This window comes from Cryptomeria japonica, chromosome 5 (assembly GCF_030272615.1).
Source record: "Cryptomeria japonica chromosome 5, Sugi_1.0, whole genome shotgun sequence".
NCBI lineage: Eukaryota > Viridiplantae > Streptophyta > Pinopsida > Cupressales > Cupressaceae > Cryptomeria > Cryptomeria japonica.
This window is the reverse complement of record NC_081409.1, coordinates 160100302-160115259: the sequence shown is the minus strand read 5'-3', so window position 1 is coordinate 160115259 and position 14958 is coordinate 160100302. Positions and strand designations below refer to the sequence as shown.

At 38.4% G+C, this 14958-nt stretch overlaps 1 protein-coding gene across 1 annotated transcript in view; it reads left to right on the top strand.

Annotated features, from left to right (window-relative positions):
- Window positions 1-13878, top strand: part of LOC131072707 (monothiol glutaredoxin-S10) — a 55862-nt gene extending 41984 nt beyond the window's left edge. The window contains exons 4-5 of the mRNA XM_058008948.2: window positions 13196-13222; window positions 13548-13878. Of these exons, the coding sequence (XP_057864931.1) occupies window positions 13196-13222; window positions 13548-13618 (98 nt within the window). The 3' untranslated portion in view covers window positions 13619-13878. The remainder of the gene's footprint in view (window positions 1-13195; window positions 13223-13547) is intronic.
- Window positions 13879-14958: the final 1080 nt, after the last annotated feature.

Below are 14958 nucleotides of genomic sequence, written 5' to 3'. Positions count from 1 at the left end.
GAAAAGCCTCTTATTTTTTAATTGAAGTCAGTTAAGGAGCAGCGTAATTGAAGTTACTTAAGCAGCAGCACTCTTTGGGGTCGATTGAGCCTATGTTTCATGGAGGTGTGCCTCCACCACTTGGTCCTGCATCTCTGACCCCTGTTCCTCTGCCCTCTCTATGTAGCCATGCTTTTTTCCTTTGATTTATTGTTCCTAGGATTTCAATGATTCTTTTGGGCAATCCCTTGTGTTTCTGTAGGTTTGAACATTGAAATTTTGACTGTAATAGTAGAAATAAGGATCCTTGATTAAAAATTCAGGTGACTGAGTGAGGCACCTTTTCAAGTTTGAAGGCATGGACACTGAAACATTGAAAAGGTTCCCTCTTCTAAAAATCTTCAAAAAGCAGAGAAGACAAGATTTTGAAGATGGATATATTGTTATAAATGTGAAAGCATTTGCACTAGGATCATCTGCATGCCTAAAATGGCTTCCTTCTTTCTTTTATTCCATCACGCAGTAAGTCTTTGCTTAGACTTGGTTTTAAGATCAATTCAAAACTGTTAGTATTGATTAAATCCCTGTTCTCTCTAATGGATAAGTGAAAGCAACAATGTGATTTAAAAATAAATGATACAATACCAATTATTATAGATTAGACTGAAATGGTTGTAGCTGGTCAATTGTGTGAAGAATAAATAGTAGTAATATAAATTAATGATGTAGAAAGAAATGCGAAGAATTGTGGGTATGAGAAAATATTTTTATATTACTTAGTGCTGTAAGTACTTAGCACCCATGTTTATGTATAAGATACAGCTTGACAAAAGGAGTAGGGTATTGCCATATTTAGTGATCGATTATGTAATTTACTATGTTCAACCAAGTTTCAGGGATGGGGGGACGTGTTTTGGGGATGGGATTTTTTAGGTCATTTTGGGGGACATCAATATATATTGTTCCCTTGTGGTCCGGAAGTGGGGGTTCGGTGGCTATGGCCTTAAAATTTTTTTATTGGGATGATTGAAAAATGAAGTAGAAATGAAAAAAGGGGATGCTGTATGTCTTCTTTTGTTCTTCTATACTCCTCAGCTGCAAGATATGCACTCCAAATTTTGTCAGTGATGCACTTGTTTGTTGATTTTGGTAATCCACATTGGTACTTGACTTGGTGGATGGCCTCTTGACATAATGAGCAAGTAAATTTTGAATGGGGTGCATTGTGAATCCTACACCACCGAGGTAGCAACATACTTTCTAAGCATAATTCATCGTCAAGGCTTAAGTAAATTCTCAATCAACCCTTTGAATCTTGTGAAAGCGTGGAGCATTGAAATTGTCAGGGTTGACGAATACCTTTGTCTTGGAGATATCCCAAAAGAAGATCTTTCCTTGCATTGCTAACTTAACCCTTGATAGGAATGTCAAACAATGTAGCTCGTTTTGTTCAGTTGTGTCGTGGATTCTACATTCTCCTAGTAATGCAAATTCGATCAAACTTCGTGGATGTAGTTGTGCATTCAAAGTCCACAAAAGCTGACGAATATCAACTTGACGATTCTCTTGGGCACAAGAAATGTGAAATTACTGCCTATTCATTGAGAAATATATATATATTCAATTTTTTATTTTTTTGACTTTTTTGATTTTTAAATTTTCACTTTTTTTAATGGATATTTTCAACTTTTTTTCTTTTTTGGATTTTTAACATATAAGGGATCTAGCATTTCTCAAATTTAGCACTTGAAAGCTCATACTGGTTCCATCTTGCGGTTGATTTGAATGTGAACTGCTTCCTTTCTTTTGCAAAATCAGTTGATGATCCAGCGTTCTCGCCTTCCTTCTTGTGGTAATTCTATCGAGCGTAGGGGAGGGTACAAAATAAAAACTTGAGATACCTTCACTTTAATTCCACAATCTAGAGTTCATCTTTGATGTTTTTTTTAGGACACCTTGAACACAAAAGAAGATACCGATTATTCTATGCTCTCTTGAACAAAGAAACCTCATATGCTAAACATTGTGATTAAATAAGGCACCTCCAAGGTTTACAATGCAAACAATCAACTTTAAACTGTGGATAGACTCAGTCTATATTCAGCCACCCATACCAATGCAAGTACCTCCTTTAGCTGTTATTCCAGCTGCACTAGCATTGCCAGTGCCAAATTTTCAGTCTGCTAGGCAAGAGAATACCTTTCCAGCGCAGTCTAATGATTTACAAGAGATTAAGGGACTGCTGCAAACGTTTGGCAGCGAGATAGTAAACTTGAAGAGGCAGCAAAATCAAGGTTTTAGGCCTTATCAGCCCCCATTTCAGTTTAATTATCAGCAGAACCAGTCAAATAGGCCACCTTATCAGCCAAATAATCAAGGCCCAAGGCAAGCCTACAACCCTAAACCTTATCAGGCTTATAACCCTAATGCTGCCAGCTCTTCGAAGGAGCTCGTACCCACTCTGAACAATATGGCTTAGGACTTTGACTGGTGTTTTCCCTGTAATCAACGCCATAACCAAAGTACTTGTGCAAATGGGATGATTAACCAGGCCTTGATGGTCCAAAATAGTTCAAGTGTGCAGTCAGATGTGCCTCCTAAAGATTCTATTCAGCAGCAAGAGGGTCAACAACTTGAGACAATGCTTCTTAATTGGCAAAGAGGGGAATTTTGTGGTGTCAATCAGCCCGATTCAGCAGCTATAGTCTATACAAGGTCTAAGAAAAGTGCTATAGATGAAGGGCAATAGTCTGATAAAGTCCAACTCATGTGCATCAAGTGCCAAATGTGGATCAAGGTGCTGCTGGCCCATCAAGTGCTGGAAATGTCAGAGTTTTGCCAACAAGTGAGCCTTTGGTAGGCAAGGAGCAACCCAATCCATCAGTTCAAACAACTGCTATTCAGAGTGATGCTGCTGCCCCTAAGGTGCAAGTTAAGTCAGGTACATCTTCTTTTAATATTCTGGAACATATGAAGAAAATGAATGTATCTATTATGTCTATGTGGGATTCTTTGAGTATCTGTGGCCAAAAGGACTTTTTCCAATCAATGTTGTCAAATTTAGGCATATCTAAAGAGCTTAATAGAGATAAAGCCAAGGCTGTGTTGACCAATGTTGCAGTGAATGATAAGGAACAACAAGCTTCAAAGGTTAAGCCCCCACCATTTTATGTGTCTGTCATTATAGGAGGCCATTTAGTACATAACTGCATGATAGACTCAGGGGCTAGTAGTTCGGTTATGTCCAAGCAAATTGTTGACAAGTTGGGTATTGCGTATGAACCACTTGAAAAGGGGGTAGTTCAACTGGATGGGACTGTTGTCAATACAATAGGTGTGATAAAGGGTCTGAGCCTGACCTTGCATGCCTGCCCAGATTTCTCTATCCCACAAGATATTTATATCATTGAACTCCCTCCTCTTTTTGCCATATGTTTATCTAGGGATTTCACAGCCAAGATAGGTGGCTATCTCTCCTCTGACTGGTCTCATATGCTTTTTAGGACTAGGTATGGCACAAAAGTCACTATAAGGTTAGAACCCATAGCCAAAGATCATATTGAGCCGTATAATCCACCCCCTATTAATGCCAGTTTGGTTGCAAGTGAACATGAGGAACAACCTGCTGTTCAAGAAGGTAATACATCGACCGAAGGCATACCGGATATCCTCCTTGATGAGTGGGCAGCTTAGACTCAGGCAGTTGGTCCATGTGAGCAGTTGGAAGAGGTTGATTTTGGTGTTTATATGATGCATGAGGTTGATTTCTTTATGCCTAATATTGAGAAAAACACAGAACATGATGATAATCAGCAAGACAATGAGGTGTGGGAGCTGTATTTTGATGGCTCAAAGAATAGAGTTGGTGCCGGTGGTGGATGCATGCTTATTTCCCTGAAGGGTGAGAGGTACTATTCAACTTTTAGATTCTCTTTCAGCTGTACTAACAATGCTGCTGAATACGAGGCTCTTATCCATGGCTTGGAATGGGCAAGGCAGAGGGGTATTAACTGTCTGAAGGTATTCAGGGACAGTGAGTTAGTTGCTAATCAGGTAAGAAACATTTGTGTTACAAAGAATGATTTGCTTAAGTCTTATAACCATAGGGTATGGGGTCTCTTGGAGGGATTTGATGCTTTTAATCTGGTATCCGTACCCAGAAATCAGAATAAACATGCTGATAGGTTAGCTGCTATAGGAGCTGAGTTTGATATTCCCAAGGAAATTGGTACTGATAGTAGCCATTAGCATGTTAAGGTTATTATTAGGCCTGCTGTACCAGATAACAATATTCATTGGCAGGTGTTTGAAAGTGACCAGCAGATTGTGAGCTTCCTTAGAGAGGAAGCTGAATTCTCTCATGCTAACCAAGAAAGACTATAACACCAGTACAATGACCAAATCATTCAGCTCAAGAAACACAAGATGCCAAAGGGTTTAGTCACCTTAGAGTCTATTTTCAATATTGATGATGAAGCCATGAAACCCAAGGCCAACATACAAGTTCAACATGATCATTATGAAGAGATTGAAGTCTTCAAGGGTAAGCTACTTAAACTGGGCAAGGTATGTACAACAAAAGAACAACAAGCATTTATTCAACTTTTTCAAGGTTTTAGTGATGTTTTTGCATGGGAATATAGTGACATAAAAAGATTTGACCCTCAACTTGCCCAACATACTATAGAGCTTGAGCCTAACCCCAAACCTTTTAGGCAGAAGTAGAGGCCATTGAATCCTAAGTTAGAGCCTCTTATGAAGAAAGAGCTGAACAAACTGATTGAGAGTAGCATAATATTTCCTATTAAGCATACCTCATGGGTTTCCAACCTTGTACCGGTTAGAAAGAAAAATGGAGAGATTAGACTTTGCATAGATTTTCATGACCTCAATAGAGCTTCTTTGAAAGATCGTCATCCTTTGCCCTCTATGGAACAGATACTTCAAGTAGTCTCAAGATCAGAAAGGTTTTCCTTGCTAGATGGTTATTCTGGTTACAATCAGATTTTTGTTAAAGAGGAAGATCAGTTTAAGACAACTTTCACTACAAAATGGGGGACTATGGCCTACCAGAAGATGCCCTTCGGTTTGTCTAACGTTGGGGCAACCTTTCAGAAAGCCATGGATATGGTCTTTCAAGGCTTAATGTACAAGTTTGTCTTAGTATACCTTGACGACATCACAGTTTTTGCCAAGGAAGCTAGAGATCATCTAAACCACTTGAGGCAGATTCTCGAGAGATGCAGAGAATTTGGGATATCACTTAATCCCAAAAATTGTGTATTTGCTGTCCATGAGGGCAGATTGCTTGGCTACTTGGTCTCTAAACATGGAATTACTATTGACCCTGAGAGAATCAGTGCAATTTTAGCTCTCCCCTTACCAGCACACAAGAAAGGTTTGCAAAATTTCATCGGAAGGATCAATTTTGTCAGGAGATTTATCCCTGACATTGCAGATTTGTTAAATCCTCTAATTGCTATGTTGAGGAAGAACGTGTCTTTTAGCTAGACTAAGGAGGGGAAGAGGAGCTTTGAGCTTATTAATGAAGCACTGGCAGTTGCACCTACACTTTTGAATCTTGATTTTTCTAAGGATTTCACTTTGTATGCTTACGGTAGTATTGATTCTATTTCTGCTATGTTGGTACAGCAAAATGATGAGGGTTCTGAGTAGCCTTTAGCTTTTTTCAGTCAAGCTTTAAAGGATTATGAACTAAGGTACACTTTTGTAGAAAAACATGTACTTACTGTTATCAAAAGTTTAAAGAAATTCAAGCACATGTTGTCTAACAATAGTATTAATCTAATGGTTGCTCATCCGAGCGTGAAAGAATTTTTGTTAAGGATCTCAGTGATAAGAGAGCTGGCTGGGTAACCAAGGTAATGGAATATGATGTTAAGATCCAGGTTACCAAGCTGGTTAGGGGCAAAGGGCTGTGTGAACAACTTGCTGATGGTGTTACTAGCAGTACAAAGCATGAGCAAGAAGCTGCCCTAACATTGCAAGATGAGGAACAGGCAGATGTTTTTGCCCCTACTGCTGATTGGGTGCAGGAAATGGTTCATTTTTTGCAAACTGGTGATTGTCCTCAAGGCTTGGACATAGCTAAAAGGAGGTATTTCATACTTCAATCCATACCATATGTTCTTCTTAATGGTGTTCTTTTTCGTAAAGACTTCAATGGTGTATTACTAAGGTGTATCAAGCCTAACCAAGTTGATAAAGTGTTGCATGATTTTCATGAGGCGTCAACTGGAGGTCACTTCTCACCAAGAGCAACAACTCTTAAGGTGATGAAGGGTGGCTATTATTGGTCCAGTCTTTTTAGAGATGCACACTTATGGGTTAGGAAGTGCAAAGAATGTGCCTTGTTTGCTGGCAAAGAGAGATTGACAGCCTTACCTTTGCAACCAATTCAGTTTGAAGAACCTTTCATGAAGTGGGGGTTAGACTTTATTGGAGTCATCAACCCTCCATCCAGTGCCGGCTATAAGTGGGTTCTCACAACCACAAACTATTTCACCAAATGGACTGAAATAGTGGCACTCAAAGAAGCCACTGAGTCTGTTGTTTTAAGTTTTTTATGAAGATTTGATTGCTAGATTTGGAGTGCCTGAGTCTATCATTTCAGACAATGGCCTTGCTTTTGTCGGTTTCAAAATATCTGATTGGGTTGTCAAGAAGGTGATCTATCTGAATACATCTTCCAATTACTATCCGCAAAGCAATGGCCAAGTAGAGTCAACAAATAAAAATTTGATCAGAATCATCAAACAGACTATGGAAGGTAACCAGAGGATCTGACATACTTAGTTGAAATCAGCCTTATGGGCTGATAGAATCACTCTCAAAAGGTCCATAGGGCAGTCACCTTTCAATTTGGTATATGCTAAAGAAGCAAGGCTTCCTATCTCATTTGAGCTTCCAACACTTGATTTAGCCAATCAGCTGGACACACTAGAAGAAGGCCCTTTGATAGTTAGATTAGCTCAGTTAGTTGAGCTAGAGGAAACCAAGAATGATGGCATGAGGAAGATAGAACAACATCAAGCTTAAATGAAGAGTTCTTTTGACAAAAAGGCATCTCCAAGAAATTTCCAAGGAGACATAGTGCTGGAATGGGACACTCTTAAAAGTAGGCCTGAAAACATTCCAAATTCGATGCATTTTGGAGCAGGCCTTACATCATTGGGATTCACCCCAAGCATTGGTTTTGAGGTATGATCAACACCCTGTATATACTAGAGTAGGTTTTGATGTCAAATAAGTGTTGCTGCACAATAGATTAGTCACAACTTCTATTTCCCTAAGTGCTTCGTGCACAACTAGCTAGTTGTTAGATATGCAGAACCGATTACAATCACAGCATATAAATGAAATCATTGCATAGCAAATACGATCATATCTTGATCGATGATAGAAATGCTTATAAAGATGATTATGATGTCTACCATTAGCATGTAGATTTATGGATAGGATAGATGATTGAATGAGAGACTTTATTTATCTCTTATTTAATCATTTATCTTATCGAAGCTACATTGTTTCAACAGTATATGTGCATGTTTTATCCATGTTTTCATATGAATATTTTAAAATTCCCTATATATTTTAGATTTCCCTATTTTTATATAGCCGTCCCCTTTGCCGTCTCCTAGCCGTCCCCAAAATTGGTAAAAAAAAATTAGCGTCCCGGAAACACGTACCCCCGTCCCCCGTCCCTGTCCTGGAAACTCAGGGTAACATAGTTAAATATAGCTCAATAATACACCCAATTAGTGAAAATGGTCTAAAAGCCTTAGAATAAAAAAATGATTGTGCAAGAGTGATCCCAATGATGCAAGAAGATAACCAGACCTAACCTAAAGTTAAAAATAGATGCTCCTAAGAATCTTGATGCCCAAACCAAAAGCCAAAAATCGCATCCAAAAGAGTCCTACAGCTCCACTAAACTATCTAAGTGCACTGGTAACATCAGATTACCGCTTTGACCACGTTGACACAAACCCAGAAAAGTCAAATGTCAACTACATTGCAAGAGAACTCGAAAATTGGGACATTACAGTTCTCCATTCTCAAAGATTGTTTTTTGTCCTCAAGAAATGCCAACACAATCCCACAATCATTAGACTGATCCAGGCTGAAACCAAGAATGATTGCATGGTCCCAAGTTAACCTAGTATATCTGTAGCTCTACTCAAGGCGCTATCTTGTAATGTAAGAACAATGAACAATCAAATACTGCATAAACTAGGTCAACTTAGAGAATTGCTCTTCGAGAGAACCAACCCGATGCACCAGAGGAGTAAACTCCAGAAAGTCAATATTACTTCTCACATTCCCAATTGCCGTTGAACTACAAACCAATGAGATCGCAGAGTTCCAAGTTAGTCTCAGAAAAGAATCACAATGTTGATGCTGCACCACTTTGATCATAATTGTGAAACCAACATGAGCAAATTGCATTCTCCTCTCATGGAACCTCAAAAAATCCCCAAGGCATCTAAGTGAAATCCATATCTGCAATCCCATTGCCAGACTCAATCCTAGGCAATGAGAAATAAAATCTGCTCAACCATAAAATATATATCTCACCATCTCCCCTCATGAAGCCCTCCAAAATAAACCGATCTACCACTGTCAGTAGACTGGTATAGAAGATGTTAGCATCACGAACTAACCAAGGAGTGCCACAACGGTCAGGAACTGGTAGCAATCCCATTGCCAGACTCAATCCTAGGCAATGAGAAAGAAAATCTGCTCAACCATAAAATATAAATCTCACCATCTCCCCTCATGAAGCCCTCCAAAATAAACTGATCTACCACTGTCAGCAGACTGATATAGAAGATGTTAGCATCACGAACTAACCAGGGAGTGCCACAACGGTCAGGAACTAGTAAGTTAACGTCGATACTTAACTAGAAGTTAAATTGTCGGCCATACCTCATGGAATTGAATGATCATTCTTTTTCTTTCTTTTATACTTCTTTTGCTGGAACTCAAATTATCGGCCATCCATCATGGAATTGAATGATCGCCATTCTTTTCATCTCCTTCATCCATGTGTTGTCGTTTAAAATTTAAAATGGTCCTCCAAAACACTTTGAGTGTTCCTATTGGCAATTCCTACATAGCTTGGAGGCACTTGCTTGCTTTAACAATCAAATCTTGATCTGTTAGTGATTTTCCAAAAACTAGGAACTAGTTTCTTTTGGTTGAGATTATTGCTTTGATAGGAGTCTTTCAAAGTAATCTCATTTGCCTCTTGTCGGAACTTTTAAGCTCGTAGAAACCCAACACGAAACACTTTATTGGGGCTTCTTGCCTCTGTAGGAAATTTCTCATACTTGTCTTATGTGGCCTTTTGGTTAGGGGTTTTGGTCCTATTAGGAATTAGCCCTATCAGTGGTTTTGGTTCTTGGAAAAGTCCCAAAATGTTTAACTTATCTCTTTGTTGCATTCATTGGGTTTCGACCTTCACAATTCCTTGGTCCTTTGTCTCTTGGTTGGGGTTTTAAACCCATTTGAAACTCTAATCCTTCTTTTTTGTCGAGGCTTTTAGGCTCACTAGGAAGTCCTAAAAACCAAGTTTTGAAGCCTTTGTCATTGTTCTATTTTGTTGGAGGTAAGGGTGGGAACCAAATCATTAGGGGTTTTTAGAACTAGTTCCACCACTACCACTATCCTTTGTTGGAGATTTTCAATCCATCGAGAATTGTGCGGTCCTTAGGCACTTTATGAAAACTTATTAGTGTTGAGGTCTTGTTGGTGGTTCCTGCCTTATAGGAAACAATGTAAACACTTAGAAAAATCACTTCATTGGGTTGAAACAAAAAAATTGGAACTTACACTCCAATTGGAAACTTTTTGGCACTAGACTAGGAACTAGGAACCAGTCGATGGTTTCAGTGGTTCTTCGAATGGCCCAAACCTCTGATCGTCCATAACTTTGCTACCCTTTTGGCTATACTCTAGGGTGGAATCGAATTTTGCAAAAAGCCTAGTTTCAAAAATTGGTCGGCAATTTTAGTAGGAATTGGAATCTATTGATAGTTCCAAAACTTCCTGGAACCAGTTGTTCCTATGACTTATTCTTGATTAAGACCGAACCTTAGATCTGGTATAATTCAGCTGATTTTGTTTCAATTTTCACAAAATTGAAACTATGGATACCCATTAAGCCATTTAACAAGATGTCATCATCATTTGACCAAAATTCAACTTGAAAATTTGCGTCGTGAAGCAAACACTAAAACCAATTGAAAACACACCAAAACTAGATCAAAACTGAACGAACATACTTGATTTTTTTGTTTTTTTTGGGTGATGTAGGATTGCCTGTGGATTCAATGCTCTTGCATCAAATATTGATGTCTCCAAAGATACTGTGTTTTAACCAAGGTTACTAGAAACACCACACGTCATACCTGGTACAGATATGGATACTGTACAGCATAAATTTTTTTCCCTCCATTTCTAAAGACTTACTGCTTTTGCACTTGTGCTAGATTCGCTGGCATGCAATTTCTGAAAAAAAAAAGGGCGAGTGTGGAAAATCTTTAGTTAACTATAGACTTCACCTAAAAGAATCAAAACAATTTCTTTATAAATAACTGTCCGCAGCAAAAACTGATACTACAATTTCGATTTTAGATTTCCGAGAGTTGTTCTAAAGAATTTCGGCAAGTTCTTTGCACAATTTTTTTGGGGTTTCTGGTCGTTGGGGGTACTGCATGAGTTTTTCAATTTGCTCCATTCCTACTCACGTTTTTCCAGTGTTCCACGAGCATTGGGGACAGGGGGATGGGGGGACGGGGGGGGGGGACGCGTTTCCGGGACAGGGGGACCAAGGGCCTAAATTTGGGGACGGCGGCGGGGTGGTGGTGCTCATATACTTATACATATACATATAGTACTTGAAAAACTAGTTTTGAAAAGATGTATGACAGTATTACAGTGTAAGAATTACATTTCAAATGAGACTATAGGAAATTTGAAATACTAAATCTAAATACCAAGATTTCTAAGCTGTGTTGTTATATGGAGCCTAATCAAACTCGGAGGTTAGATTTTCCCTACTTCTATCGGCGTGGTTTCCCCCTATATTTTTCAACGGGGGTTTGGGGGCAACGCCCCCAAGTTGGGGTCAAGGGGCATCGCCCCTTGTGGGGTCAAGGGGCAACGCCCCTTGCGTGTTCCCTGTCGCGATACAGGGCGGGGTCGAGGGGCAACGCCCCGCGAGGCCAAAAATACTTTTATTATTTTCTAAAGGCGTCGAGTGTTATTTTTCTATTGGCCCACGTCCAATTAGAGTTACCCCTTAACCCTCAAAAAACTTAAAAACTCACTTTTTTTTTTAAATTTTAATTTTAAACATTGCATATAAGTGGGGGCGACAGGAGACGTCTGGGCGTCTCCCCATCCTTGGAGAGACGTCTGCATGTCTCTTGAAGGACGGGGAGACACCCAAACGTCTCCCAAGGAGACGTGAGACGTGGAGGCGTCTCCATGTCTCTCTGGGAGACGCCCAGACGTCTCCCAAGGAGATGTCTCCACGTCTCCACGGGAGACGCGTGGACGTCTCCGCGTCCCGACGGCGCTTGGGTGGCGGTGGTGGGATGGCGGGGGATGTCGCGTCCCCGTCCCCCCGTCCCCGAGATGTTTCTGATGGGGGGACGCGCCCAAAAAGGGGGGGGGCGCGTCCTCGTGGAACACTGCGTTTTTCCCTTTGTTCACAGTGTAATGTTTGCAAAATTTGCAAAACTTTAAAATTTAGAATTGGAAGTTTAGGCTATACAATTTAGAATCAATATTTAATAGTTCAACTTTAATTTATTTAAACTATATAATCAATTTAATATTTATGTAATCTATTCCAACTTAAAACATATTTATTTAATCAGATTTTAATGTGTTTCATTTAGCCTTTAAAAGTTAAATTTAATTTTTTTTTTTTTGTATTTATAATATATATAACTTTTTTATAATTATTTAGCTTTTTATTTATATAATTGTTTTATAGATCACCATTACCATGAAATTAAATAATGCTCATATATAATATTTTCATTTTATATTTTGTTAATTTTTTAAATTTATAATTAATTTAAATTTAAATTTAAAAGATAAATTTGAATAGTATATATTATTTATGTATTTTAAATTATTTGAATTACATTCTTAACTAAATTTGTATTTGAATTTTGTCTTAATTATAGAACTATATTTAAATATAGTATTTTGGAATATGTCACAATTATGTGTCCATATTGCTTTCACAGTAATGAAAATCTTCTTTAATAACTTAGAAAATTGTGTTAATTATATGTGTATATGTTTTTTATGAATGCCATATCCAAATGAGAGGTTTCAAAAAATGGCCTCCTATTTGTACCTGTATCCGTATCCATATCTGTTTCCGTGCAACTTTGGTTTTAACTGATTTAGTGTACAAATTTTTTTACGAATGTTTAATGAATAAGAAGATTAAGTTCGTTCATGATTGTTTATAGCAAATATTGTTTACAGCTTTGAAGAAATATCCAAATATTCTACAATATCCTACTCCTTTCTGTAAACTTACATTTGGCCTTTGGTAGGATGGCTTGTGGCGTCCATGGCCTAGGAAACGTTTCAGGTTGTGAACTGAGGAAGCTTTATTTCCTAAAGTTCCATATGGATAGATATCCTTACCAAAACTGCCTCTATACCCCTTGGTACCCCACCCTCCTGCTTCACACTGACTCTTCTTTAGTCTCCCTTCACATTTCACACAGTTTATGATTGGTGGCAAGTAAAGATCAGAACAAGGCTTTGGTTCCCACTGGATCTGCTACTTGCTTGATGGTCTTAGATTGGCATTTCTTCATGTTCTTGCTTTTTTGCTACTTTGACTGCTTGAAAAGGTTTGTTTTCTCATGTTTTCTTAGTTTCTTCAATTTTATATTGATGTTACCATTTCAGTTGATGAAGAAACCACTCGTATTTATATATTATTCTTTGATATTTATTTGACCAATTGAGTTTCTTTGTTTAAACATTTCAAAGAGAACGTAGTATAGAGCTGTAATCCTAAAACCAGCTTTCTTGTAACTGTTAATAAAAGACTTCGTTTTTTTGTAGAAAATATTGCATCTACTGTAAATTAATTTTTTTTCTGAAAGATCATATCCAAACTTTATGAGATTCTAATTCTTTTTTCTCTAAGCAGGTGGAAAGCACATTGGAGGTTGCAGTGGTGAGTTTAAATTTTCACTATCTAAAATTTATGCATGTGTCAGAGTGATGCTTTAGAAGAAATTACTTTTCTATTAATTGCCACAGCATTCTTTTGCTTAGTATGTGGTTCAGATTCTTCAGCACATTCAGTGTGCTTCTTTTACCTTCATACTTATTTGTGTTTGCTAAAGTTTATCTGTACCAAGTGAGCATTTATTTTCTGAGCATGCTATTTAATTGCTTGTTACACCATGTGTTTTATTCTGTCCCTTTGCATATTGGTGGCTCATGAATTGTCAAAAACATGACTGGTGTCCTAACTGCTATTTTATATTGCTTCCTAGATACATTGGAGTTGCACCAAAATGGGGAACTCGCTTCCTTGCTCTCAGCAGCTGGGGTCAATGTTTCTTAATAGTGAGATGAGATGGAGAGTAATGGGTTACGGTTCCTTGGAAATTTAATTTTATTGAATTCCTGTTAGACAGTAAATCAGGGTTGTACTTGAGGTGTTTATTGACTTAAAAAGTAAATTTTAAACTGAGACTTTCACACATGAATTAGGATCAGTAACTTTTTACTAGTGCTACCTTACCAAGATGGTCAAGCTGCGTTTTGTAAATCAGAATTGCAGAAGTAATACTGATAAGCAAATTCTATGCATCAAATTCTCAATATCTCTCCACGAACTGACATGAATATTTTAATTGTCATGTAACTGCTTTGATATTTGGACCGTTCCAGTTCCAGCCTTTAGTAGGCGTCCTAGAACCTTGTATCTTTTGGAAGCTTTCTTTCTTCTAGGGGACTCCATTAGTGTTAGTTTAATTCAGCAGAGAAAACATATAAAGAATACAGAACAGCTGAAAACAAATTAAGACAAGCACACAGAATGACACAGCTATTTACGTGGTTCACCACTAAGTGGCTACGTCCACGAGAAATGCAGGGAGAATTCTTATTAACCAATATCCAATTACACAGTACATCATTTATGGGCTGCACACAGCCATTTATATAAACATATCAAATATGAAATGAAGAGTCTTTTGGGGAAGGCAAACAGCCATGTGACTGTTGGGCTTCATATACCCAACAATCTCCCCCGTGAAGTCCAACCGGCACAGCCTGTAACATTCCCTGCATCTCCATTCCAAGGCTCATACTACAACCAACTCTTGAGAAGATTTTAATATCGCCAAACTTTGTTCATGAACAGTGCGAATTAATCTTCTCCAAGTCATATCAGAGTTAAAAACATATTCTCTAACTACTTCATCCGGTAATCCATAATCAGGAACACTACTATCTGTAGATGCATAATATACTCCTCCATCAAAGTCTCTTGCTCTTGTGCTCCCCCGTAAGAGAATATCTTCATTTGGAATTCCATTCGCCTTTGCCAACTCCACACTATCCTTAGCACCTTATGAAGTTTCAATTACAAGGTTCGAAGGTCTGGAAGAGAAACGTGCAATTAATGCATTCCATTCTGCCTCCACTTTTGCAATCTTCATCAATAAATCGTCGCTTCTGCAATTTGTCTCTTCGTCTTCGGGGTCATCCTCATTCGCTAGATTCGAGACTACATCCTCTTCACCCCGGTAGGCATCCTCCTCATCTTGGAAGGGAAACAAACTAGTCTATTCTTCTTCAAATAGCGAATACAACAAACCCTCTTCTTCTTCAGCTGAAGTCTCCTCCTTTTCCCAGCCATCCCACCAATGACGTTTGGTTTCAACGTCCACTTGGACA